Source organism: Battus philenor, unplaced genomic scaffold (assembly GCF_028537555.1).
Source record: "Battus philenor isolate CCGP_79_NKW_IND1 unplaced genomic scaffold, ilBatPhil1.0.hap1 SCAF_18, whole genome shotgun sequence".
NCBI classification, from domain to species: domain Eukaryota; kingdom Metazoa; phylum Arthropoda; class Insecta; order Lepidoptera; family Papilionidae; genus Battus; species Battus philenor.
The window spans coordinates 11,982,549-12,009,696 of record NW_027181680.1 but is presented as its reverse complement, the minus strand read 5'-3'; the positions used below and the strand labels follow the sequence as shown (position 1 = coordinate 12,009,696).

The following is a 27,148-nucleotide window of genomic DNA, read 5'->3' as shown; positions in this document are numbered from 1 at the left end:
AATAAAATTACTGTAATTATTGAAAAAATCATAAATTTCATATTACTACCACTCCATATGCCATACAGAGTTAATATCAGAAAACTGTGACACATATCTAATTTATTAGTGACAATAAGGCAAAGATGATTCCTATTTACCCTTTCACTTTGTGCATAATTTTGAAGTTATTCTATTTAACTCTATCCTTTTTAATTCTTGCAATACTCTGTTTAATCCCTGCTTTATTTCATTGCCATGTTAACAAATCATTCATGGTTCTGGATCTATTAATGTAAAGTTCCATGAGACATCTTAGACCTTCCTTTTCCTAGTTATAAATCTTAAATCGAAGGTATATTATTAAATAAATCTTATTATAGCATTCAAGAATTGTACATTGATCTTAATGCATGGAGCTTTATTTGTTGACTCATCTATATGTTTGATATTATAATTAACACATGAAAAAAAATTGGTAAATTTCATTTAAAATAGCAACTGTTGTGTTTCTGGCAGACTTTTCTAGACAGATCAAGGTTCCAAATCATTGGTAGCATACTACTTATAAGGTTAAAATAATAGATGATTCAAAAGCACATGTAAATGTATAAACTAATTTTGAATTGCGAATTGCTTTGTTGAGTCTGTGATGGTAAATATATGAAAAACCCAAAAAGCAAAAGCAAGCAAGCATGCAAACCAATAGTAAATAATCTACTAAAAAAAATAAGAGATACTATATCTTTAAGTATTACAATTATTAAATCATAATTTAAAAATAGACAACTCATAAATAAGCAAACATAGCACAAGGAATGAGGTAAACCAATCTAATGTCTCAAGAGTGTCCAAGGACCAATTTACATTACAACATTCCAAATACTGAATATATACTAAGGCTGCCTACATACATTGAATAGACAAAAAAGTTTATACATAGCACATTTAATAAAATTGTGTTTAACATTGAGGAATGTCAACATTATTTTATTGCAAAAAATGTAGACAAATCTTTCTGATGATATAAAATCTTTTGGAATATATAATTTTTGTTCAGCCCATGTCTGTAATTATCAATGTATGACAACTACATTAGCAAATTTAACCATGGCTCCTTATTACCAAAAAATATATTAAGGGGACCTGAAAGTAATGTCGCTTTCTTAAGTTAAATTCACAAGAACATTCAATTCATTTCAAAGGTTTTATTTGTAATCAACAATATAATCTTCATTATCAACAACCTTTTGATATCTAGTATACATATCAATGCCGGAGCAGTAAAAACAAATCGGTTTTTCTGTAAAATATGCCGATAGAAACTACATTACTCCTCTGGTCACCCTAATATTATTACAGTTAGTTATGTATGCTGTAGTTTACTGTATGTAGAGGCATGGTACTATTTTGTGTGTTTTCTGTTTAAATAAAAACCAATTCTTACTTCCCTTGGTCACAAATGACATGGAAATGACTACAATTTTTGTTCTGTTGTTGGCATTAATCATGAGAATATGTTTTTCACATGCCAAATTGTATGACGCCTTTCTTCAGGTTAGACTAGCATTAACATTATTTATTTACGCATCAGAAACTAACTAACCTTTTACACAACAATTCAAAAACACATTAAAATAAATACAATATTTCAGTATTAATTCTCTTTTTAGCTTATTAAAGTTCAAATTGATGGGTCATTTGCAAGACATGACAACGCCTGTCAGGTTAAGCATTAAATAGAAATCAATGTAAATGGTTTCTAAAAGCCTTTTGAATAAATAAAATCTATAGAAATAAATAATCAAATATTTTAATTCTGGACTTCAGGAGAAACCCTCTAGCTAAGTTATCATAAAGTGGAATGTGCTAAACATCCATGTTTCTCTTGAAACAGAACAAAAATCATCATTATAAACATATTTTCTTTACAAATTATGATTCAAACAGTAATATTGTTTTTTAAAAATCACTCAAGTATACAAACTAAGAGAGAAATTAACAAATAACATTAATTACATTCATTTAACTTGATATTTCATAATTTTTTATGTATTGCAAATATTTTATGCCATGTTTAAATGCAAAACAACACATACATATTAAAAAAAGTTTTACAGCCCTGACAAGAAATAAAGTTGTTCAAATGTCAAATTTAAACTCAGAATATGGTCCCCGCCTCCCACTATCAAATGAATCATCACATAACATAATTAAATACCTAAAAACATTTTATTGATATATTCAGGTATAACAAGTTAAGAATTAATATTTAGGTGTGGCATTCAATATATTTATAGCTAATCATGACTAAGTCTCACTTTTAATATGCAAATTGGAGGAATAAATAGTGGTGGAAAGAAGCTAATTTTACATACTACTAAACAGTTTTGATAATTTTGAAATATCAAGTTATACATTAGTTAAAACATTTTAACTTATAAACTTAATTATTGAAGTTTTTATATATGTAAAGTTTAAAAGACTCCTATATTCTTTTGCACACACAAAGGGTTCATTCCAATGCAAGAAGGTGGTGGGCAAGAAGGAAGAGCCACTATAAATCTACCAATTTCTACTCCCTTCATTTGCATTAATTCAACTTGTACCTACATTCACTATTCTACATATAAACCCACATACACAATCACACACAAATAGAAGAATGTTAAAGGTAAATCTTTTGGTTTGTCTTATTGATTTCAGATGTACATTATATTACCTTTAATTTTATTTAATATTAATGTTATGTACCAATATAATTTTGTAAATAGTATGGGAAGAAATAGTTTACCTGATATATAAGTTATTTTAGTTTTATGTAAAAAGAAATTGAGAAAATATGCAGTGGCCGAGACTTGCAATCATAGGTCTTGGGTTCGATTTATTAAATATAAAAGATTACCTATGCTCACAAACAAGTTTCCAGAGGTAAGCATTAGTATCTTCTGCACACCATAATACCAAACGGTGATGGCCAACCCTTACCGCCTGCTATAGTATATCCACCCATAAATATCTTTAGTAGAGGCCCATCCTTTGCAATGGGCATCTATCGACTAAAAGGAAATTATAATATGCCATTTTGGTGTAAATAAACATGTTTCCCACTAGAAGTTCAATAAAAAATTTGGTAAAAACTTTGAAATACATATGCATAGATTCCTTATTAAAACTTAGATATTAGGAATCTACTTTATTTTTAGGAAACACAAATTATACATAAAACATAAATTAGCATTGACACATAAAAAAAACTTACTTAGTGAAATTCCTGTCAAAAAACTAAAGAGGCCAGGTGCCCACATATATATATGGAACATGAAAATAATACAGGTATTTACTTACTAGCATTATATATATTTGTAATAAGTTTTGTTACAGCCAAAACATATAATGATAATGCTTATCAAATGACATCATTCCAACATCAATTCATGCTGACATCATACTTGTTACATAATTTCTTTGACATCAACAAATTTAAAAAGAAATATGCTTTGAAATGTTTCATACTTGTTCAACTTAAGTTATTAAAGTTAGTATTACACCAATGAAGTTTTTTTTTATTTGTGGACCCTGTATTTGAAGACCTCTCATTTCTCTACCATGGCAAAGCAGGGGAAATCTATCTTTCATCCTTCTTAATATCTTCTATTCATTTCTATTTTGTCCCCTTCACAATATCTTGCACGTTTAAACTTTCTTAAAATTTTGTAAATTTTTGATTTTTACATTTATTTGCCTAAGTTAAATATTAACATTATTTAGTTTCCTTGAGTGAGAACCACATAAGAACATTGATATATCTAGTATATGGTGTTAACAAGGTTTTTTGGCAGTTTTTTAAAAGGAAAAATTCTCAAAAGATGTACTTCCATAATTTTTGTACCCATCCCCTCTCCTACTACTGTTATTTGAGGAAAAAATAGAACTAAATAATTTTGGGCTTTATAGAATACATTTAGTTTTTTTCATATCTCCTAAATTTCACTTGGGAATACTGTATGCCCACAAGTGCCTGTTCCAAAAATGATGCTTAACCTCTATGTTCTAAGAGGAACTATCACAAACATGTCATGGAAACAACATGTGCATTATATCTATAATATTACTAGGAGAAAATTTTAATTTGAACAGTGTTCCTCCCAATAGAAAATTAAAGTAATTAAGATAAACAATTTAGCACAATTAGTCATTTTCAATTACAATCTATGTTAATAATATGCTATCTAAACAATTTTATGTTCAAAACTAACTGTAACATCTTTACAGTTCAATGAACTTAATTGAAACATTCCACTGCCTATAAAAATGATGATTAGTATATATTTTAATGGAAAATATCTAAAACATATTTAGATATAGTCTTGTTGTCAAAGGTGAAAGTCTAGATATTAGATTTTATATTCAGTGTTCCAACTTTTACTGTGTCAGCTGAGCATATATAGATATGAAACTTAAAATTCAAAATATCTTTATTCAAGTAGAAATTTACACCAACTTTTTAACCTTCAATTATTTTAAGAGTACAGTAAACTAACATTGGCTTGAAGCGGTTATGTGTTGAGAAGAGCCAGTCAGAAATTAAAGTTGTACTTTTAAATGAAATTTATGTTTTAATCACCTAAAAACTCTTGAACGCTATTCTAAGACTTATCTAATAATATACTTTAAAATTCAAATTTAAGACTAAGAAAAGGAAGACAGTGTTTCCCAATGGGAGGCCCCATAACCCACAGGGGGGCAATTTGATTCTTTGGGGGTGGGAAATTAGACTTGAAAAGTCTTTGATCCTTTCACTTTAATATGTATGTTACATAAGGAGCAAGTACAAATATTTACAGAAAGGTGGGGAGGCATGCCACACAAATGGTTAAAAAACCCTGGTTTAAGATATATAACCGTATATATATGTATGCTTACACCCAGGCCTATGAAGGAGAATCCAGATTCATCTAACTCAAGTCTAGATGTCTGTTTTAAAAATGGGTTTAGTTATATTATTTTATTATTTCTGTACAAAATACAAATAGTAATATGCCATTAGGAAAATATACAAAATGTTTATGAAGAGTATTTTACACTAAAAATACACATGAATTTTCTCATTCTGTCTGTTACGGATAATAGTAAAAAGTTACTAATTATTAAAAACTAAAATTCAAAGAATCCATATTTTTATGTAATTTTAATTTTCACAAAATAATGCTTTATAAATAGGGTAATGATCATTTTGTAAAAGAAAACTTGCTGCAAAATGGTCCCAGGCAGTCTTTTAGATTTCTTGATTAACTTGTGTTGTAAGTACATAAACTATGCAAAACCGATAGCGATTTTTGTCAAGTCTATTACTATACATATCTCAAAATATATTGTATCAATTAATCATACTGTATTTATAATATCAAGAAATTTTCCTTGTATATTATTGAATTAGTTATTCTAATCTCTATGATTAATTAAATTATATATATAAATATTTATTTTTAAAATATTATTATTGTAATATTAAACATTAATTGTGTAATTAACCAGAGAATAATTTTAAAAGGTTGAAATCTGCATCTAATTTATATATTGTTACATAGAAATACTCATATTAAGACATATATTTATAAGTTAAAAATGATTTTATATCAAAACTATCTAATATTAGTTGACAGTGAGCCAAAATGTTTATTTGTATCAACTCAGTGGGAGGTCAAGATCAAGGTGGTTGACCTCTGATCTCTTGAAGATCCTATTCACAGAGTAAAGATGAATATTGGAAAAAAAAAGCGATTTGCTTTATCTGTGTACTTTGCAAAAGAATAATAATAGTGGCATAAAATGAACATTACAATAGAGTAATGACATTGTACCATTAGTATGTACTTAATGATTTCTTAACATATATGATATTTATAAATAAACAATGTCTCAAGTGTTAGTTTTAAGGAGGAATCTCAAGGAGCTTCATGTCTATTATTTATATTAGGAATATTAATAAATGTATTAATAAATGTATTATTAAATTCATGTATCATTCACATTTTTACAGTTGCTATAGTTTATTAATCCTTACAATGTTTTTTTTTTTTTAACACTACCTAATCAACACAGACACTTATACCTAATATTAGAAAAAAATTGTTTAACTTTTTATTTGTAATAAAAATAAAGTCTAATTCGAAATGTTTTGACATTTTCATGTTTATAAGTCTGAAAAATTTATGCCATAATACATTCAGTGCATATGAATCCGTAATGTAAAATTACATCTGAAACATTTCTTTCATTAACAATCTAATATCAAACTTTAGACATACTAACTTTTAAATTTAATAAAAACTCTGAATAATGATTATATGGCCACTAAGTGATTAAAAATTTCAGCTTAGATGTTTACAAATCAAATTCAGTATTAAATTAAAATACTACTAGGAATATATTAAAAATTCAATATTTACACAGATGTAATGAGTAATCGGATATAAATAAAAATCAATTGAAGACAAGAGACAAGTTGAACAATTTTATGTAAAATAAGTATTAAGGCAATGTTTCTAGAAAGCATTCCATGTTACTATATGTTTGCATCTTAATCTGTACATAGACAAATTAGTCATTGTAAATCTATAATCTTGTATTTTCTATAGAAAAAGTCAGTGAAAGAATAATATTCAGACTAATATGTATCTCTGCTAAAATTCTAAGGCCTTCAATTGACTATTCCATTTGCTGGAACAACAACAATAATTTGAATTGAGAATAATCAATTTTTGGTTATCTAATCCCATAGCAAAGTACCTAAAGTGTGACATGATAAATGCAATTTTTCCTGAAACTGTGACATGTTGCAGTTTTCACATAAAAATATAGATACAAGTTGATAAGATAAACTAGAAAGTGCTGGATACAGGTGTGTGAGCGCGTCAGATGTACACGATGTACACACATGCATGCAAAAATACTTACGTCAGGCACCTCTTGATAAAGTAATACATTATTCAATTGGAACAACACGGCTAATGGAAATTATGTACGACTCCTATGAATAGAGGATAAGCAAAGAACTAAATACTGAGGAGTAACGGTAACGATATATGGAATCCGGTAAAACTGCACCATCGCCGACCAAATGACAGACGGTCCGATAATTTTTTGGCACATTCCAGCGCACTCCACACCGTCTGGCGCCCGTTTCGCTAATTATAGAACATGCCGCGACGTAAAAAAGACTCCCGAATGCAGACGAAAAACAAAACAACGGTTCGCGTCGACCACATCCCACTACGGCCGTGCAGGAAAGCCGTGCACGAACCCACGACGTGGGGCCACGACGCGACTTAGGGTTAGACAATTTTAATCACATTCCACACTTTAACGGCACGTAACGACTTTAAATGCACATAATACCTTTACTTTCAGCGTTTTCCGTAATATCTTTCACGTCATCAACCATCTTGCTCGGTGACAGTCACTCACTGTTCACTTTTTATTCGAACATATTTCGAAAACTCATACTTCGTTCACTATTTTCAGCCAGACGGCTGCCAGCGACCTACACGACGGCGCTTCGTTCCGTTCACTGCCGACAACCGTCGCACTTGCCGAGAAGTCTACATATTAATCTGAAGATGGCGTCATTTAACACTTTACGATATGTTAAATATATTCCTTGTATCGTTTTATTTTTATAATCAAAAATCAACGAAACATTTTTTCCAAAACTTTACAAAAAAAAATTCTTGAAAAGGCATAAAGTTAATATTCTTAAGCATTAAACGGGAAAAAGACAAATGTCACATTGATGTATATTTTATCTGTAACCTTGTACAGATTGTTTAAAGCGCCCTCTCTAAATATTTTATTATAATGCTCCGTCGTAACAGTTTTTTTTTCAAAAATTTGATTATTTGTTATACACAAATAATTTTAGTTTCTTAACAATTTTTGTGGTAGAAACCAAACAGTACTGCAATTGATATAAATATATTATGCATTTTAATAAGTTTTACAAATTTTGTGCTGGAGTGACTCATTATTGTAACTTTAATAAATTATTTATTTTTCATTTGTTTGTAAAGATAAAATATTTTTGGTTATTTTATTATTTAACAGGGCATAATTTTTAAGCCACTTCTTTAGGACTGCCCTCTGCCGAAGAATTTTCTTTAGATCACCTTTTCTTTTTCCGACAGATGGCGCTATAAACATTAAAGTTTCATAACAGAATCTAGTCTACAACTAAAAAAGGAAGAAATATTTGTATAATAATTTTATTTTTAAAAAGTCCTATACCAGTGTTTTATTTTGGTGGTTTCAAGAGTTTGATTCCTTTATAATAAGTTCACTGGGTTCGACGTCGCAGAGGTTTTGGCAATCATCTCTTTACAATAACTTATTATTTGTAGAGATACATTATTTTTAAAATGACTGGCAACTCTTCAAAATCCAAAATATTTTTATTCAAGTAGGCACAAAACGCACATTTTAATCGTTATTTATTTTAACATTATAAGTATGTAATTAGCTATCACCAACTCGGAATGTTGATGTGTTGAATATAGCCGGTCAGAAACTCAAAAATATGAATGTCTAGTGGATCGCATCATAACATTTCGATTCGTGGGTAACCGTGTGGGTCGAACTGTCGTCATTTCGGTTGGTTTATCGTTTTATAATCGATAACCTCGTGAAAGGCTATGCTCAGGAATCCTCTTTGAAATCGATTAAGGAACGCCGCAGGAGCCTTAAGTTTTTGAGGAGGAGATCACAGACTGGCAAGCGCAGCGTAGAATGTTCACCTACAAAGTGATTAGCCAGAATATAAGACCTAGTTAGTCATTGAAAGACGCTGAAAGTATGCCGCTTCCTACCAGTCGTATTGGAAATATATGACATATGAACATCCGTGAACCTACTATGATTGAAATTATGATTTACCGATGATCGATTAGTGCCAAACACAGAGTCGCACTAATCGGTGTAACATAACTCCTGAAGATGCCCAGTGGAGGACTTAAGTACGTGTTGACTAATTTGGCGGTGGCGGTTGTGTGAATCTCATTGTTTGCCGCATACGCATTTATCAGCGGGCCGGCGGGAGGTGCACTTTGTTGCACGACTACCACTGCATGTGGCGGAGGTGGCTAAATATTGGTCCTTTTCTTACTTAGGATGGACTTCCGCAAGGTAACGCCTGATTCCATTAAATATTGAAATTATGATGATGCCCATGTGCTAAGCTTTCATATGACATTTGCTAATTATAGCTTTCGATAGAACTCCATTACAAGCCATTTGAGAAATATTTTTTTAATTTATTTAGTTTCTTATTAATGTATCTTTAATTTATACGGGCACAGACGTAATCGCACGGCCAATGGTCGCACGAGTGATGTACATGTGAACTATATGAAACTTTAGATTTGAAAGGAATACAAGAAAATGTGTTAAATGAAAGAAGGCGAGGGGTGGTCGTTAGTACAGGCCACTCGTCCCGTAATAGATAATTCGATGTAAAGAAAAACACTTGCCGGATGGTTAACTTATAATATAACTAGCTGATCCCGCAAACATTGTTTTGCAAAAAAAAATTAAAGTTTTTAATTAACAAATGTAAGATAAGGGTTGATCGTAGAGAGGTGAAAATTTAGGTTTGTATGTATTTTTGTATGCTGTATCATAATAAAATAAAAACCAAAAAAAATTGTCTAAAAAATTAAAAATAAAATTTAGGGGTGGACCACCCTTATCACTTAGGGGTATGGAAAATAGATAGAAGCCGATTCTCAGATATACTGAATACGCATGTAAAATTTGGTAAAAATCGGTCAAGCCGTTTCGGAGAAGTTCAAGTTCGAACACCGTGACACGAGAATTTTATATATTAGATATCACAGAACAAGAAATCTCAATCTCAGTTAGTATTTCCTTTGTTGAACAGCGGTTGAAGCGACACATGCGCTCAGTAGCGCGGCGCGTCAGAGAGAGGGCGAGATGTACCGAGTGTAAGAAGGGGCATGCGAAAACAGATGCGTTCATAGATAATAAATTTGGGTGCGTTCTAATGAACGCCACAAAGGGTTTGGAAATTAAAAGTCATGTGAAAAAAATATTGTACTAAAGAAAATGTCTCTGTTCACCCATGATTTTGTATAAGAAAAATATACTGCCATTTTAGACGAGCACTTTTTCGGGCTACGTATATTACCTTGCTTATTTTGCGGATTTTCTCATTTATAATTCGATATCGCAGCGAAACTCCAAGCATTATAAGCATATAGCTGTCCGTTATAAAATTAATAATATTTTTTATTTCAGTTAGTAAGTCTATGAAATATTAGTTATATCAATTTTTACTTAAAAACTATTAAAGTTTTTTTTATATGGCCCCCAGTATTGGGAGTCTCTCGTACCCCTGTTTTGTTTGGGACAGGGACTTTATTTACAAATAATTTTTTCATGGTTTTATCTTTATTCTACACTCACTTTCATTCTTCTCAATTTCTTTTATTCTTTCCTTTTATCCTTCACAATATCTTGCTATTTTTTTTTGTTCTTTCATTCCTTCTTGCTTTCATCGCCTTCCTTTCCTCATCTTTTTTACTCTTAGGTGGCTAGGTACAATTTTATTTCTAATCTTTATTACTATAATAGGTTAGTATTTTATGTAATATAATGGTTACACATATTTGAAATGTATTTTCCTTCAAAGTTTACTTTTATTTTAGTTGTGTTTTTGTTAATTATACAATGGCGGACTTATTGCCTTGTATGCATTCTCTATCAGCCAACCCAAGGTGGTGCAGATAGGGGAGGCTTAACCTATAGTGCAGGGCGCCCACATGGGCGCCGCCGTCTCAGGGGGCGCCCCGGAGCTTCCTGAGACGGCGGTGCAATAAGTGTTATTCTGCTTCTGTAAGCTATACCTACTTATAAGATAGCTTGTTGAAATATGAAAAAAAAAAGTGTGTTACGATAGCGAAGTTAATAGTTAAAGCCGCGGAGTGGGGGGGTCAGGCCTAGGGGGCGCCAAGGTTTCATTGGACACGAGCGTTACACGATCTAGAGCCGCCCCAGGGTGCAGAGATAAAAAGTAGTCAAGACAGCTCCATATCACACTCATGGATAGTTCAGTGTCGCATCTAGAAACTTCCTGTGACATTTACTATGTTGTCGGTCCACCACAGAATTCTATCATAGTAGGTGGCGCAAAAGTAAAGTCTTAATTTTTATAAATGTTATTAATAATGTATCTCTATATATGTAGTAATTATATTTTATAATGTATCCGTAAATACGTATTAATTTATTTATATAATTTTTTAAATCGATGTTATCAATCTTACACTTTCAAATAAACTTTTCTAATAACAGAGCTCTTTTTATTTATAACAAAAGGATGCCGATGCATGTTAGCATATGGCTACATTTCGCTTACGCTTAACGAAAGGGTATTGGTAGATATACTAGAACAGCTTGAGGTGATTAGTGATCAGTATAGAATTCTGTGCAATGGTTGCTTAGTGGTAGAGGAATAAGACATGCGATCGTAGATCGCGGGTTCTATTCTCGGAATACAATCTGATAATTCACACTTCGTGCATTAATTATATAGGATTACCACTGATCACAAACAAGTTTCCGGGGGATGGGCAGCAGCGTACCATAGTGTGGTATCATCACACTGCGACCACCAACTTGCCTGGCAAGCGTGGTGATTGTAGTGTTTCCCCATATATCTTTGGAGGCCTATGTCTTAAAGTGGTCATCTACGGACTGAAACCTCGAATTCGTAAACATTGTTTTCTTGCTATATTTTCATTACGATATCCTTTCTGAAATCATGAAAAAAAAGTCTATATAAGTGTCGTTTAGAACTATTTGTTTAGTTAGCATTTCGTGTAAATGTAACGCATTTGTTACTTGAATAATTAACGCCGATTTCCTCGTTATCAACCATTTGTATTTTAAAAATGTTTTTTTATTTTATTTTATAATGTTATGTATTATATATTAATTTGACATCATTAAGATGTGTGTTGATCTATTTGGATACTGTAATATGTTTAACGAACTAATAATGTGATTTAGATCTTGAAATGATTTTTGCAGTGTTAAATATAGTAGCAAATATGCTATGCATTTAAACATTTAAAGCTTTTATATCAACCTGTATGTTCTTAATGAATTTTAAAAGTTTGTGTAAGGGCATGCATCGGAAAGAATTCCTTTCATTTTTAAACAGCGTCAACCGAAATTATATATTACGCAAAGATGTTTGAACGGAGCCGAAATTAAAACTTTTTTATAGTAAAAAAGTTGCATGAACGATTTGAACGCATATAAAAAATAAATAAATTGTGAAATGCGACGTTATAAAATATAAACATATAAATATATCGAATATATCTAAGGGTCTTTAAATAGAGATAATCATCATCATTTCATCCATAGGACGCTCACTGTTGGGCATAGGCCTCTTCCATAAATGTCCAATAACACCGGTCGGAGGCGGCCTTAATCGGATTATTTATATATATATTAAAAAAACTTTTTATAAATTTTTTGTGTAACAGCGAACTTATTGCCGAAGGCATTCTCTGTCAGTTAACCGTTTGGACGATGCAAAAATAAATTAATGAAGGTAGGTAAAAATTGTTGATGTAATAAAACAGGAAAATTGATATAAAAAGTAAAATCAAATTGAAAAGGAAGGCACAGAAGGACACACCTTATATAAATATGCTAATGGCTACTATATATACATAATATAAACATACAATAGTGTAATAATTTTATAAAAGGCAGTTTTATTTTTCTTAAATGACAACACTACTCGAATCCGTCACTCTTTTGTGACAGCTTCCGGTAAAAGGATTGAGTGATGGGGTTGAAACAGCGTTTTGATTATTGAGTCGGGAGCTCGGTCATTCGTTCGATAACCATCGAAGTGATGAGTTGTCTAGTGCAAAACTATGCTAGTTGGCCTATAAGAGTATTAAAAGTGGATTAAAAGTATTTACGGTGCTGTGATTTGGAGTTTTCTGATAATAATATATATATTTAAATATTTACATATACTTTTTATATGAATATAATAATGCAGAATTTGCTTTAGACTGCTACTTTTATTACTGGCTACTTGCTTTTTGCATAAAACACACGAAAAAGATGCACAGGGAAAAAATTTATTATTTGAAGTAGTTATTGAAGAAAATTTTTAAGAGCAAAGTTAAAATCATTATCATTAAATCATTTTATATAAAGCAAATTGAAATATTTATGCATTGGAATGTATTAATTTTGAAGGAGAGCAAGATATAATGTGTGGAATTTTTTGAACAAACATGGTTTTTTTTAATTACTTGGGCTATTGAATAACGCGTAACATTGATTTCATTTATAGCTAATATTATCAACATATGCATATTTACACAAATCACTCGTGATGAAATTTTCTGAATGAGAATTTTTTTACAATTGAACTGTATTTTTGCAAATAAGATGACCGTATTTACAATGTGGACGTTATCCGATATTGAAGGTTTTGTGGAATGTTAGCTATGAAAGATTAACGAAGTTATATTTATGTAAAAAGGTTATTAAAACGTCGGAAAGTATCAAGATTGATTCTTGAGAAGATAGTTAAGCCTTAATAAGTAAGAAAAGGACCAATATTTAGCTACGTGGAGAGGTGAAACACGTGTCGAGTGATTTAGCGGTGGTAGTTGTGTAATTCGCATTGTTTGCCGCATGCGCATTTATCAGCGGGTTAGCGGGCGGTGCACTTTGTTGTACGACTACCACTGCATGTGCGGAAGTGGCTAAATATTGGTACTTTTCTTACTTAGGATGGACTTCCGCAAAATTACGCCTGATTCCATTAAATATTTACGCCTTAATAACACCATGTTCAATAATTATTGAACTTTTCAGAAAGACTGCACCGGGTCATTAAAACCGATCCCCCCAATTTTGGATAAAAACGAAAGTTCCGGACTTCATCAGAAATGAAGACTGGCCGTCATCTAATCCAGATCTTAGTCCACTGGATTATGATTTATGATCAGTTTTAGAGTGTAAGGCTTACTTTGAACGCCATAATAATTTGGATTCCCTAAAACAATCCATCTGATTTGCAGTGAAGAATTTTATCATATAAAGAGTGTATGCTGCTATTCATTCTGGCTCCAATGTATAAAGGACTGTATTGCAGCCAATAGACAAATTGATATAAGCATTACATATTTTTAATGATTTTATATTAATGTATCAAACTAATACAGTGTAATAGTAATAAAGGTTACATACAAAAAAATATTGTTTTTCTTTGTAACATTATCTATGGCGAAGGTTTAATATAATACCCGGCGATAAATATTGCACATCGACCTTTGGAAAGAGACAATCGGCTAATTCGGCTTTGTAGAGCGTTATCTCTGTCGCACGACTAACAAAATGTCGCATACGTAGCGTGGGACAGAGATAATGCTCTATGTAGTCAAAATTAGTCAACTGTCTCTTTCCAAAAGTCGTTGTGCAATATTTATCGCCGGGTACTTACACCGGATAAATTTTCCATGAATTTTTAAACTGAATACAGGACATCCTTTTAAATTCACAGCTCTCCTAAAATCAATTCTAAATAATGTAAACGTGCCGAAGTTTCTCCAGCATAACTACTAAAAAGCAGTTAGTGTCAAAGTAAACATTTGAGACAGATGCATTAAGAATATTGTAATAAAATACACTGTTACCTTTGGAAAGAGACAATCGACTATTTTCCCTTCGTAGAGCGTTATCTCTGTCGCAAACTATGTGACGTTTAGTCGTGCGACAGAGATAACGAAGCCGAAATTAGCCGATTGTCTCTTTCTAAAAGTCGATGTGCAATAATGTATAATAGTACTGTAATACATATTAGTTACATGTTTAAGATTTTGTGTGTCCTATTAGATATCGTTAGAAATTAAAGACAAGGGGTGTAAATAAAATATTTACTCTTACCACGATAACGTTTTAAAATAATTTAATTAAAGAATGTAACATAAAGATACACAAACAGAGCTTCAGTTCAAAACCAATTCTAAATAAATAGAGCTCTATATTAAAATGATGCTCTTCGCTGCTAATTTTCTGAATTTTATAGCTTCGTCGGCATCCGCAAACAAATAAATTAAAAAAAGAATACAAATGACGGATGTGATGTCTGGCGTGTCGTATAAACTAATGAATAAGGTTGTCGAAGGGATGCGTGAACTATTTTCTTGATGATCTTTGGTTTTGGCAGCCTTTTTGATGTCTCTCGTTCTCTACGTGTAGAATAGAGACTTTTTTAACTGGACTTTAGTATTTTGTCATTTGTAATGTTTATTTATTTTGTGCCCCGTTTTTGGGAACTCTAGGTCTGCTATATATGTGGGATATTTATTGACTCTTTTTAATCTTTTTTCGAAATTTGAAGGTTTATTTTTGGGCCTGGTTTTTGGGGGCACTCTTTCTACTCTTTATGTACGATAGTGATATTTTTATCTGGTTTTAATATTTTTTAAATTTTGAATTTTAATCATTTTTGGGCCTCGTTGTTGAGGCCTCTAGTGAAAACTAAGCGAAAGCTTGCTTGTGTAATAGAGACATAATTATCTGTTTTTAAATGTCTAACATTTTACAAGTTTTTTTTGGCCTTGTTTTTAGGGGCTCTCGTTCTGTTATATAAATAAGGATAGGAGCTTTTTAATCTGCCTTTTAATATTTTTAAAATTTTTCTCATTAATTTTTTCGGGCCCTGTTAAGAAAACATTTTCATAACTCTGATAACTATATATTAAAATTAATTATTGTTCCACATGCAACCTTATGTATTTGAACCGATGTATTATCATTTATCTTTTATTTACAAGATAATAAAGTTAAAGGCCTATACCGCTTCGATAACTAACCGATTACTTTTAGATGGTCAGTTAGCGTGTTGATATTAAATGTTTTATTAATTAACTTTTAACTTGGTCGCATTATAATTTCGTTGACTCGGTGTAGGTCGCCTTGTGCAGTCTCGAAGTGGCCATTCATTGCTCAGTAGGCGTTTGGCTTTCGAACGGTACTGCCCGATGCGCGGGAAAGTAACTGTCAAATCATCACCGCCATTTCTCTGTCTGACATATTGACGTTTGACGAAATATTTAAATATTTTTTGTGTTTAATTACAACTATTATATAGTTTTATGTGTTATTTCCACAATTTTAATTACTACTTTTTATAAATCTACACATAAGCTTTGTATGAACTTTGTAAAATAATTGCAGTTAATTCGGAATGTACGTGAGATAGTGTTGTTTTCAGTGAAAGCGAAGACGAATTTGGGATTTTTTTGCCAAAATGAAATCCGCTCTTAGTTTATGGGGTGGACTATTTATCGCGGCGGCACTGTTGATCGGTAAGTTTTTATTCCGTTTTTAATATATTGGTAACATAAAATTTATTTACATATTTAAATGGTTTAAAATCAGGTCAAGATTATTTTATCACACGTCCTCTAAATACCAAAATATTTAATTAAATAATAATAAGTGAATTTATTTTAACAGTAATCATTTTTATTTATTTTGAACATCGCTACTTTGTTAGTTTGGTAGCTAATATAGCACGCTATATGCTATTAGCTTAACTTATCGATATTGACATACATAGCACATACGAAATTCGGATACATAAATATTTATTACGAATTTGTAATCTGTTGTAATCGCCGAATACGTTTGTTTTCGACAGCTTATTGAGCAGTACACTTTATTGTACATTTCAATATGGAGAACAAATTATTGAGTTCAAATTGAAATAATTAACCTTTTTAAACAATTATAATGCCCTTGGCAGGTAAAAATGAATCGTTATGTTTACTTTTTTATTATAAGTGTTGTCATTAACATAAAAATAAAACGAATGTATTCACTCTTCCTTTGCAATACATTTTGTTATATAATCTTATTCTCGATATAAGTTTGACCAAAACTCGTTACGCATTTAAAGCGATGTTTTAAATGCTCTTAGACAAGCTGTCAAAATCATCAGAAAAAATTTACTTTTTGAATAATATTTTTGTATATATTTATGTTATTACTATTAGTAATAAAATATATATTTTAACGTATTAAAATTATCTTATTATTATATTATACTTAATTACAGATATTATATTTGTTTCGTTATTTATTTCTTGTTTATTTTATAACTTTTAACTTTACTTAAAGTGTAAGTACTTACTAAATTCGCCTTTACTTTACAAAGCCGTATAAGTGTATAAATAAATAAAATATTATCAAAGAAAATAAAACAGAAGCAGCTGAACCTTGGCTTAGTCGGTTGCTATTGCCAGGGTAATATAGCTATCACTTCATTTTTATGAAATTTTCCTGTTAGAACTTCACAATAAACTTTGAACATCGTTTTATAAAACACGTTTTCCGATCTTACATTAAAATAATAATGCATTGCTTCTGAAAACCAAACTTATATTGAGTTTATTGTAAAGTTTTTTTTATTATTTTATATAGTTTTATAACTGTCTAAAAGGAAAATTTTACGATAAATCAATATAATGATATATGACAGTCCTGTCAAAACACCATAGTAAATAAATGTAGTTTGTTTATAAATATATACTGTAAAAATTGGTACTTATCTTTTACATATGTCTACTTTAAAATATTTAAAATTAGCACACGTTTTCGGAAACAAATTATGATGGTTTTGCAATCAATGGGTCACTTTTTATGAAAACTTTTTAGTTTGTAAAACATAAAGACGTTATTTCTCAGCGTTCCATTGATTCACCGTGCTGGTGTTAGTGTCATCATATTGTAGGTTGAGGGGGTGTTTGGGGCTGATGACCCTCGTGGCGGGTTTAAGGATGCCTCCTTGTAATGCATTGATGCTCACCTTCACCAAGCATTCTTATCCTTGTCTGATTAAATTACGTAATTTTCTATAAACAAAAATTAACTCATAAATCATTTTGTACAACATGAAAGTAAATGACGTCATTATATATATTAACATTCTTTCATAATTTGCATAATGATTCATTTATTATATTTAACGATTTAAATTAGTACTTTGCGTAAATCATTTCAAGTTTAATTAGAAACGCCGAAAACAGAGAAATTGGGGTTTTTGGATTTACTTGATAATTCACAACGTTAATAATAATTAAATTTTAATTAGAGACTTTACATCATGAAAATAGTTATAATAAAAAGTGTCGTTGAATATTTATTTCTATAATTGAAAATTAAGAATATCTATACAAATAGACAAAAATGAAGTGTTTGTTTGTTAAATTAAAATAGCCGCTTTATACATGCATATAAACATGTATAAGGTTGATACACAAAATTTACATTTTTAAAATTTTTGCCTGTCTGTTTATTTTGGCTAATGTTTAGACCGATTTTGACGAGACTTGTACAAGTAGCTGATATAATAAGGTGTGACCTAGGCTTTATTTATTTTCTTTTATTTCGTCTTCGTTCTTGTATTTATCACTTTGGCGGACGCTCCATGGAGTGACTGGGCCCAAAAACCTTCACAAGCGGACTTCAGCTGGAGCTATGCTAGTCGATAATACCGACTTAGTCGTTCAGTATACCGACATAAGAGCGCAGGGACACAGATATTGATTGTTTGTGGCATTTTGAAAAGTCCTGTTTTTCTTTTTTAATACTATATCGCATGTTACCGTGTAAGCAGTGGTAATCTAGCGATAAAGGAATGAGATGCGATCGTAATTCGTGGGTTTGATTCTCGGGATGCAATCTTATTTTATTCACACTTTATCAATTAATTATATAGGATTGCTATTGCTCACCAACAAGTTTCCATGAGGATGAGCAGCGGCATCCTCTGCATGCCATAATACCACACTACGATTGCTCTCCCGCCTGCCACATACATCTTTCATCTACCACATTAATCTTTGGGCCTTATCTCGAAAAGTTGGAAAATCATCTACGTCAAAATAATATTTACTCATAACAAAAAAGAACTTATAATGTTGTGTATAAAAAAGCATGCAATAAACATTACGATTTGTAAATATCTTTTTCTTTAATTTAAAAAGTTTCAAATTAATTATTAGTAGATAAGACAGGACATCGTTTGCGAGGTCAGCTAATAATATAGATACAGCGGCATACTTTCTGTAATAATATAATTAATTTCATTTCTTAAATGTGAAGGAAATTGTAGTGTTGAAATCAATACGCTATTAATATTCCAAAGATATATTACACACAATATCCAGTGGGTCTTTCTATATTTTTTTTCAGGCTGTATTTACACTTTAAGACGAAGATTCTTTTTCTTTTTAGCCGGTATACGTCTGCTATTTTATCAACAGATCCATGAAACACAGAACATGAAAACTGTTGATGAAGAGTTAAAAGGAGCAAGAAATAAATATATACAGCGACTGAAAAATTACTAAAATTACTTAGATACCGCATTAGACATTACTAGCTGCATTAAATTACTGAAACGCAATGATATATGAAAGCTTTGTGACTGACTAGTGGCGATGGATGAGGTATCTCTCGTTTAGGAGCGCCCTAAAAGTGATAAAGTATAAGTAAGATACTGCACATAGTCTGAGATTGGTTGTAAATAACCATAAAACATCATCACTATGCTACACCAATTATTCCTATTTTTTGGCGTCGTGGATCGCAGAATTAAGTTTGAGTGTTAAAACACTAGTGAATTAGGTATAGTAAAGACTTAACAAAAACTTACCGATAAACTTCTTTTTGGTCGTTTTTCTCTTTTATCTTCATTGTTGAAGGCGTCATTCCTGTAAAGCCTTAGATGCGGATTTGATGAGTTGCCTCCACAGGTCTCTTTGACCAGCTTTTGTGAATGCTTCCGTTATTGAAGTCCGTCACCAACGCACAGAGTTCGGGTATCGGGTTGGAGATGTCCCTCTTTGTCTCTTGTTATCTCCTTTTCCTACAACCAGCTTATCGAGACTCTCTTGTAGCCTGATTTTAATTCGTAGATATTACGAGTAACGGTAATTTGATTAAAAGTGTTCACAATGTGATTTACCGCCCAGTTAACCAAACATGTCGCAAATATTACAGAACAATGAGCGGGGATATTTTGACGACATAGTGTAAATAATTCTTACGAAAACTCAATGCGTTTCGCGAATGACCTTCGAGAAGTGTTGCGGCCTACAATTGCTTAAATTACACAGATAACTGTTAATAAACAATTGTAAGAATATGTTATGATGCTAGTCATATTAAAGTTATGTTAAGGTGCTGGTAGAACCTCCTCGAGGTTGATTGACGTCATAGCTAAGGCCGATAGCCGCCAGATGCCGGCAGTTCATGACCAGTCATCGGGGCAATCTTTACGTGATACTTATACCTCGCAGTGAGCGTTCATCAGCTGAAAAGAAGAACGGTTTAGCTGGTATATCTATAATTGACTATTGTAAGATCGACATATTTCTGACCACATGAAAAGCTGAAAATCGCTCAGAGAGTCATGAACAGAGCTATGCCTGAGAATTATGTATGGGAATGAATAAGAGTCAAAACATCGTAGACCATTGGATTGGCAAAATGTGGTAGTGGATAGGCTATAGCACGCAAAATAGATTGGCTCGGGGTCTTTCTGGTTGTGGAAGAACACTATACGGCAATTAGAGCGTATGATGTCCATCCACAAGTCAGAAGATTCAGGATACAGGCCATTCCTTATCGGTTCATTTGGAAATATATGCTTAACGATGCACCGCCCGAGCCTTCAAATTTGTTAAGACGTTGTTACGATGTAGGTTAAAAATACTTCTTAATTGTGGTGTATTGAAAGTTTTTATTTAAGCCTTCTGTAACCTTCTGTTACCAAATGTACAGGCTGTTCCTAATTTAATTTTTTTCGTCTATACGTTAACTAATTTTTATTTCCTTATTATTTATCTAGATTGTTTATTGCTAAATGTTAATCTAATTATACCATTTTTTATTTACTGCCTTATAATATATCGAAATACTATTTGTTAGTTTAGCCTTTTTAAAAATAGGTAAGGCTTTTTCTTTAACGTATATTTGTAGGATTGTCAAACAATAAAGGCGGCGGTCCTGAATACAAGTGTTTATTTTATTCTTAGCAGTGTAACGATATTTTCACTCTATATTTGTCGTGACGTAACATTGATTTGACGGTTAAGCGTCAAGAAAACGAAAGTGAAAAAAGTACGTTTATGAAGCTATTCATAAATAAAAACTTTAAAATAATTTCATCTTTAATCCATTTACATATACCACCGTTTTTGAGGGCCTGTCGTTCCCTCTATCGTGTTCTGAACACCCTCTATGTTTAGATTACAAATAATTTTATCATGTTTTTCTTTTAATAAACACTCTACCTTCTCGTCCATTCTAGTTTCTTCCCTTCCTTCTTTCGACATCTTCCACACTCTCTATCATTCTCAGAGCAGACGCACACACACATATATATATATACATATATATTTACCATTAGTAACAGACGAATGAAATTATCGTCTCCGAAAAAGCTTTTTATTTATTTCTATTATACACCAGACTAATAACTTGACATTACGAAGAAATATTTAATACCGCTATATTCGATATAAATGTCCCAAAGCTACCTGTATTAGGAAGCGAACATAAAGTAAAGGTCGTATTTCACCGCAATACATTACGAAATAAGACGTCACGTCTTTTGATTCGATTTCACACGGTGTGATCTTACAGCACTCGAGAATATAGATATATTATGGAGGCATATTTATCTTCAGTTTTCATAAGTAACTATGGAGACGGCTTTAGTCAGAAAAAAATACCAAAAGGAACTATTTGGTGTCTCTACTTGTGCACAAGAAATAATAGTTCGGAATGAATGACGCGGTTTATTAAAAAATAAGTAAAACGTATGAGGGTTGACTCATGTGAAAATATACTAATAATGTATATATATGATTTGTTATAGTTGTAAAAGGTTTTAAAAGATGATTGTATAAGTTATTTGCAATCAATTAATATCTGATACATCTTATTTAAAACAATAGTTTCAGAAATAATAAATACATAATGATATTACAGTAAGTAAAAGCTTTTTCGAATTTCGAATCACTCGTATATTTGATATATTAAAATTAATTAATTTTTACTATCTGGACCTACAGAATGTGTTCTGCCAGCACTAATTGGCTTATCGTTTTCTAATAGAAAAAATCAATTATTGTAATATAATTCAGAATGATCTCTATATACGTGTGATTGTAAATAGGTTTAAAATCTTTAAAGCTTTTTGCCGACAAACAAGCTATTATACTAAACAGAGAAATTCTATATAGAATATTCTTTTGTTGCGGGGATTATGAAATGGATTAGGCTGAACTCTTACAAGCTGAATCCCAAGGTCTTCTTTGAAGCCTTTTGTCAAAATCACGAAACGCCTTCGATTACAATCGTATTTTGAATGGAGATGGCTTAGTGCTTCGATGTCCTACGGTAGAGCTACAGAGCATTAACATCCAGACGTGAGTAGGAGTACCTCGTGCGTCGCGTAGAATCAGCCGCAAATGCTTAGTTAAAGGATATTGCGGGTATTGATATAACCTCCTTCAACGTCCAGGTCTCCAATTGCAAACTCTTCTGTTCTTCCTCTCTCCTCCAAAATCTTCTCCAACAGTGCACAAAAACTAAACTATTTTTAAAAGACAACCTTTAAGGGAAAAATCTTAAAACACTAGTTGTACAAAATTTCAATCAATTATCATTTTTGTTTCATTAAATTAAATATTACTTATATAGAGTAAAGGGATTTTTTTGTATACAGTATAAAATTACAGTATAATATATCATGTAAGTTTTATATTTTTTTAAATCATATACACCAATACCTCACTTGGCGTCGTGGTTACGTTTCGAAAAACAATACGCAAAATGAAAAGCCGCAACGTGAATTAAGATTTTCTATAGCAAATCATATAAAGATCGAAGATACGTTCCAAGGTCACGAAAATACTACCTTTTAAAAAGAAAATTGAACAAAGTAAACATTTAAAAAACAAAAATGATATAACACTGCCAATAAATAAATTGGAATAATATTTACCTTTTTTGTAACCAGAAACCACACATAAAAATTTATTATTCTCCTTTTAAAAAGCACAACACACTACGTAATTGAAACTCAACTCTTAAAATTAGCAGAAAAAAGTGAAAATAAAACTGTGTTCAAATTGCGTTGATTTTTAGTTAGAAAGGGAATCCCCGAATTTTAATAGCATAACGCAATTAGAAACAAAAGTTGCCATCTTCTACAAAAAATAGAAAATTGCAAAAAAAAAAAATTAAAGACTCAAACCTGAAACAACGTAACCTCAAAAGTCTAACGACGCACAGTGAAAATTAGTACTAATTAAGCAGCGACGCAACTTCGTGAAAAAAGCAAAACGAAACGACGCAAAGCGAGGTATTGGTGTAAATCGTTTTTGGTTGTAACCTTTGTCTGTGGCGAACTTATCTTTTCGTCACAGATGTAAATTGGGCAACAAATATTACCACACGTCAGTATTACAAATGTGAAAACGAAATAAATTAAAATTTTAATTAAAAATATCAAATATATCAGATTAGATTTAATTAATTTATAGTGATTTATGCATTCAACCATTTCGAACGGTATCGCGCGTTGATGTCTTTTGTATGGTGATATCACTTGTGTCTGCTTTTTACGATTCTCACCGCTACATCTTTTATTTTAAGGGTCAGTCTTCCGTAATAAATTAACTGTACGCTTTCTAAAGAAAGTGATCCTGTATTATAATTCAATCATAAATAATTCCAACCATTTATTGTCTAATTTTCCTTTTCGAATCTTAAGAAATATGCTTATATTTTTTATTTCAAAGGGGAATTTTAATCGTTTACTTAAAAAACCATATACATTTATTGAACGTTAATTAAAATTCCTTACTTCTTATGACCCCAATGCTTCTGGTAAAGTGCACTCACAAGGCGTTATTAAAGAAACGTTGACCAGTACTTATCGATCATAAAATTAAACTTTTAAGTGATCGTCAAATAAACGACATTTAATTAATATAGAGTTAATATATTTTTATATTGAAATACGATAGGTTCTATTACTTATAGTTAAACAAAATTGGTTGAGTAAAATATTACTTTACCATTATATTTATCCGCAAAACGTAAGGTTTATGTGCTTTCTTTTACCCCGTACGGAATAAAGACACGGGACTAAAAATTAAGAAGGCCTCCGAAACAAGTCACTACTAAACCGATTAAATACGCTAGAAACAACACTAATAACATAAACTAAAGAAAGAAGAATAAAAAGTAGAATACTTCAGCGATAAAAGCTACGAAAGCAGCGAAGAATGATAACAGATAAAACTCACGAAGGTCTACGCCATCAATAGCATTCGGGGAAAATGAAAAACAATGTACAACACAGCATTCAAGTGGGTCACGAGAACAGGCAGCATGAACGAGGAAAACATATGATCACTTTAATTTTTAACTTAAGGGCTAAGACAAGGCTATCACAGCTGACTAACAGCATCAATATCACTCAAAAATCAGTGTAATGTAGGAATAAAAAATTGTACTTCGTGTAGTGTATCTCAGTCTATAATTATATAAGTCAGTTGATTTATTATATATAAGTTATTTGCCACGCCTGTTTGACGTAACAGTTATACATATTCAAGGTTTACAACTGTATATACTCTCAATTTTTATTAATTATACATTTCCTCTTTGCTTAAGCAAAATAAAGGTTGTACTGAATAGTTTTTGAGTTCCTGATTATGTTGTTTGTAGGTTTCTATTGCAATCCATATTAATCAACCAAATAATGCTTGCGATGTTAAAGTTGGAGACATCGCGTTTTTAGAAATACACAATGCGGCAATTTCTCCAACGAATAACTGTAGTCACTCTATATTTGGTGATAGGTATATAAACTTTGATGGAGCAAAATAACTTATTAGTCAGCAAAAAGCTTCAAAGAGCTTTTACACTTACTTCTAATCACTTCGTTTAAAGTCATTACTCCATAAAATGCTATGTTTATTTAGTTTATTAGACATGCGACAGACCAATAAAAAGTCCAACATCGGCTTCAGGAGTATCATGAAGAATGGATAATAAAAATTTCCAGTAAACTAGAGACTAGAAGGAATTTTTTATTGAAATAAAATCGTTGGTTGAAGTTCCAATTATGTATACTGATGACGACCTTTTTCGCATATTCTTATGGCGTACGTGACATACCAGCAATATCTTAAAAAGCGTTCTTGAAATATTGCAGAGCAATAATTGAGGACGTTATTAATAGAAATAAAGGTATAAATGCTACAGGTCAGTTAAAAAATTTAAGGAATAAGAGAAAAAGTAGAACAGTGACAAATGTAAACTTAAATAAATATATTAATTAGGCATATCAAATAGTAAAACCAAAATGTAAATAATAGTTGAGGTACGAGGTGATGAAAGTGAGGCGACACAAAAGAAAAATTAGTATGGTATGGAATGCTAGAAAAATTGTAGAACATAAGACGAAGAAAAAATATACGACGAAATATAATGCCCTGTCCCATAAATACGATAGGAGAGAAATAAAGCTCCCAATAGCGGGAGCCATATAAAAAAAGACAAAAAAAATCTTAAAAAACGATTCTGTTTCATCACGTCACAATAAAAAATCACAAATAAACGCTTCTTTAAGTGAATGAAGGTGGTTTTCCAGATATCGAGGTAATTTGCATATTTAGCTGTTGAAATGTGTCAAAACTATTCTGTGGTTAATTTTTAATTCTTCAACTATGTCAATATCTTGATCCAATTTCACAAAAATAACATCCAATTTATCTGAAACTATTTAAGCAATTTGGTGAATGTTTGACATTAAAATTCCTGGATAGAAAATGCTTAAACCAACTTCATGCTACTTAATGACTTTACTTACTGCGTTACGTCCACATACGTGAAAAATTTTTAATCGTAATTTTTTCCCATTTCTTTTAAGTAAAATGTTAAATTGTATTGAATTTCTTTGTTCGATACTCTCACTTGGACTAAAAGAAATACAAATTAAAAATAGATCGAAAAAGAATTTTTCTGTTAATTTTTAAAAATATAACCTTTTTGAAGGTTTTCGAGTGGCGACCACGAGACAGTACGCGGCGTGGGTAGGCCCCTCACTTGGTGAACCGATAGTATAGTTAAGGTCGCGTGAAAGCCTCTGGATGCAGGCAGCGCAGGACCTGTCATCATGACGATCTTTGGTGGAGGCTTATGCCTTGTGGTGAGCCTCCATCAGCTGGAAAGAACAAGAAGAATAAAATATATATCATATACTGATATACTTATAAAGAATCTTTTTAAGTTCATTTTATTCCTCAAGTTTATTTAATATCTGCATCTACTTCTCCGTAATCTTAAATCGGCAAAACCAGTTTGTATAATCATGGTCGTATTTAATCATGTGTACAATATTCTAACAACTAAATCTCTTTACATTTGCTGACCCAAAATATTTATTAGATTACTCATGAGTTTTATGCAGTACAAATTTTAAATTGTAAACTAGAATTTACAATAATCGCATATAGCGTTGTTGCAAAATACCTTATTTATTTACTTACACTATTCTTTAAGAAATATTTTTTTTATTGCAAATATCCCCACAATAGCACGCACTATTATTGTGAATGAACGTTGCGTTGTAACCTTCCTATATTTTAATTATATAACTGTTTCAATTACACTTTTGTAAAGGGATGGTTGACAATTAAAACGAAATGTAAAGATGTGTTTACACATGACATGTTTTTTTAAAGCGTATGTAAACATATATCTTTTTAACATCGTCTTTTCGACGTAAAATAATTTTATTGTTGATTTTCTAATTAGTTTTTCCATTGAATAAAGTATGAATGGCTCCTTAAAGAAGATATCTACAAAAGTCACATGTTTAATGTGTACACGTAAATAACGATAAAGCCTTGTGAATTATTTATTCTAAATACTGGGTTAAGAATGTTTGTAACTGTAATCATAATAAAAAATATAACGAGTTTGTTGTAGACTTTTCTCAGATAAGAACTGCTTTTTT

The 27,148-nt window shown here is 31.3% G+C and overlaps 2 protein-coding genes across 10 annotated transcripts in view; one reads left to right on the top strand and one right to left on the bottom strand.

Moving 5' to 3' along the window:
* Positions 1-7,560, bottom strand: part of LOC137920126 (ensconsin-like) — an 87,527-nt gene extending 79,967 nt beyond the window's left edge. For 5 of the 8 annotated variants that reach the window (XM_068763353.1, XM_068763354.1, XM_068763360.1 and 2 more), the window contains exon 1: positions 7,381-7,560. In XM_068763353.1, coding sequence (XP_068619454.1) covers positions 7,381-7,426 — 46 coding nt within the window. In that variant the 5' untranslated portion in view covers positions 7,427-7,560. The remainder of the gene's footprint in view (positions 1-7,380) is intronic. The other 3 variants (XM_068763355.1, XM_068763359.1, XM_068763358.1) reach the window with 1 other exon arrangement.
* Positions 7,561-16,115: 8,555 nt separating this feature from the next.
* Positions 16,116-27,148, top strand: part of mtg (mind the gap) — an 80,231-nt gene continuing 69,198 nt past the window's right edge. For both annotated transcript variants that reach the window (XM_068763562.1, XM_068763561.1), the window contains exon 1: positions 16,116-16,406. In XM_068763562.1, coding sequence (XP_068619663.1) covers positions 16,349-16,406 — 58 coding nt within the window. In that variant the 5' untranslated portion in view covers positions 16,116-16,348. The remainder of the gene's footprint in view (positions 16,407-27,148) is intronic.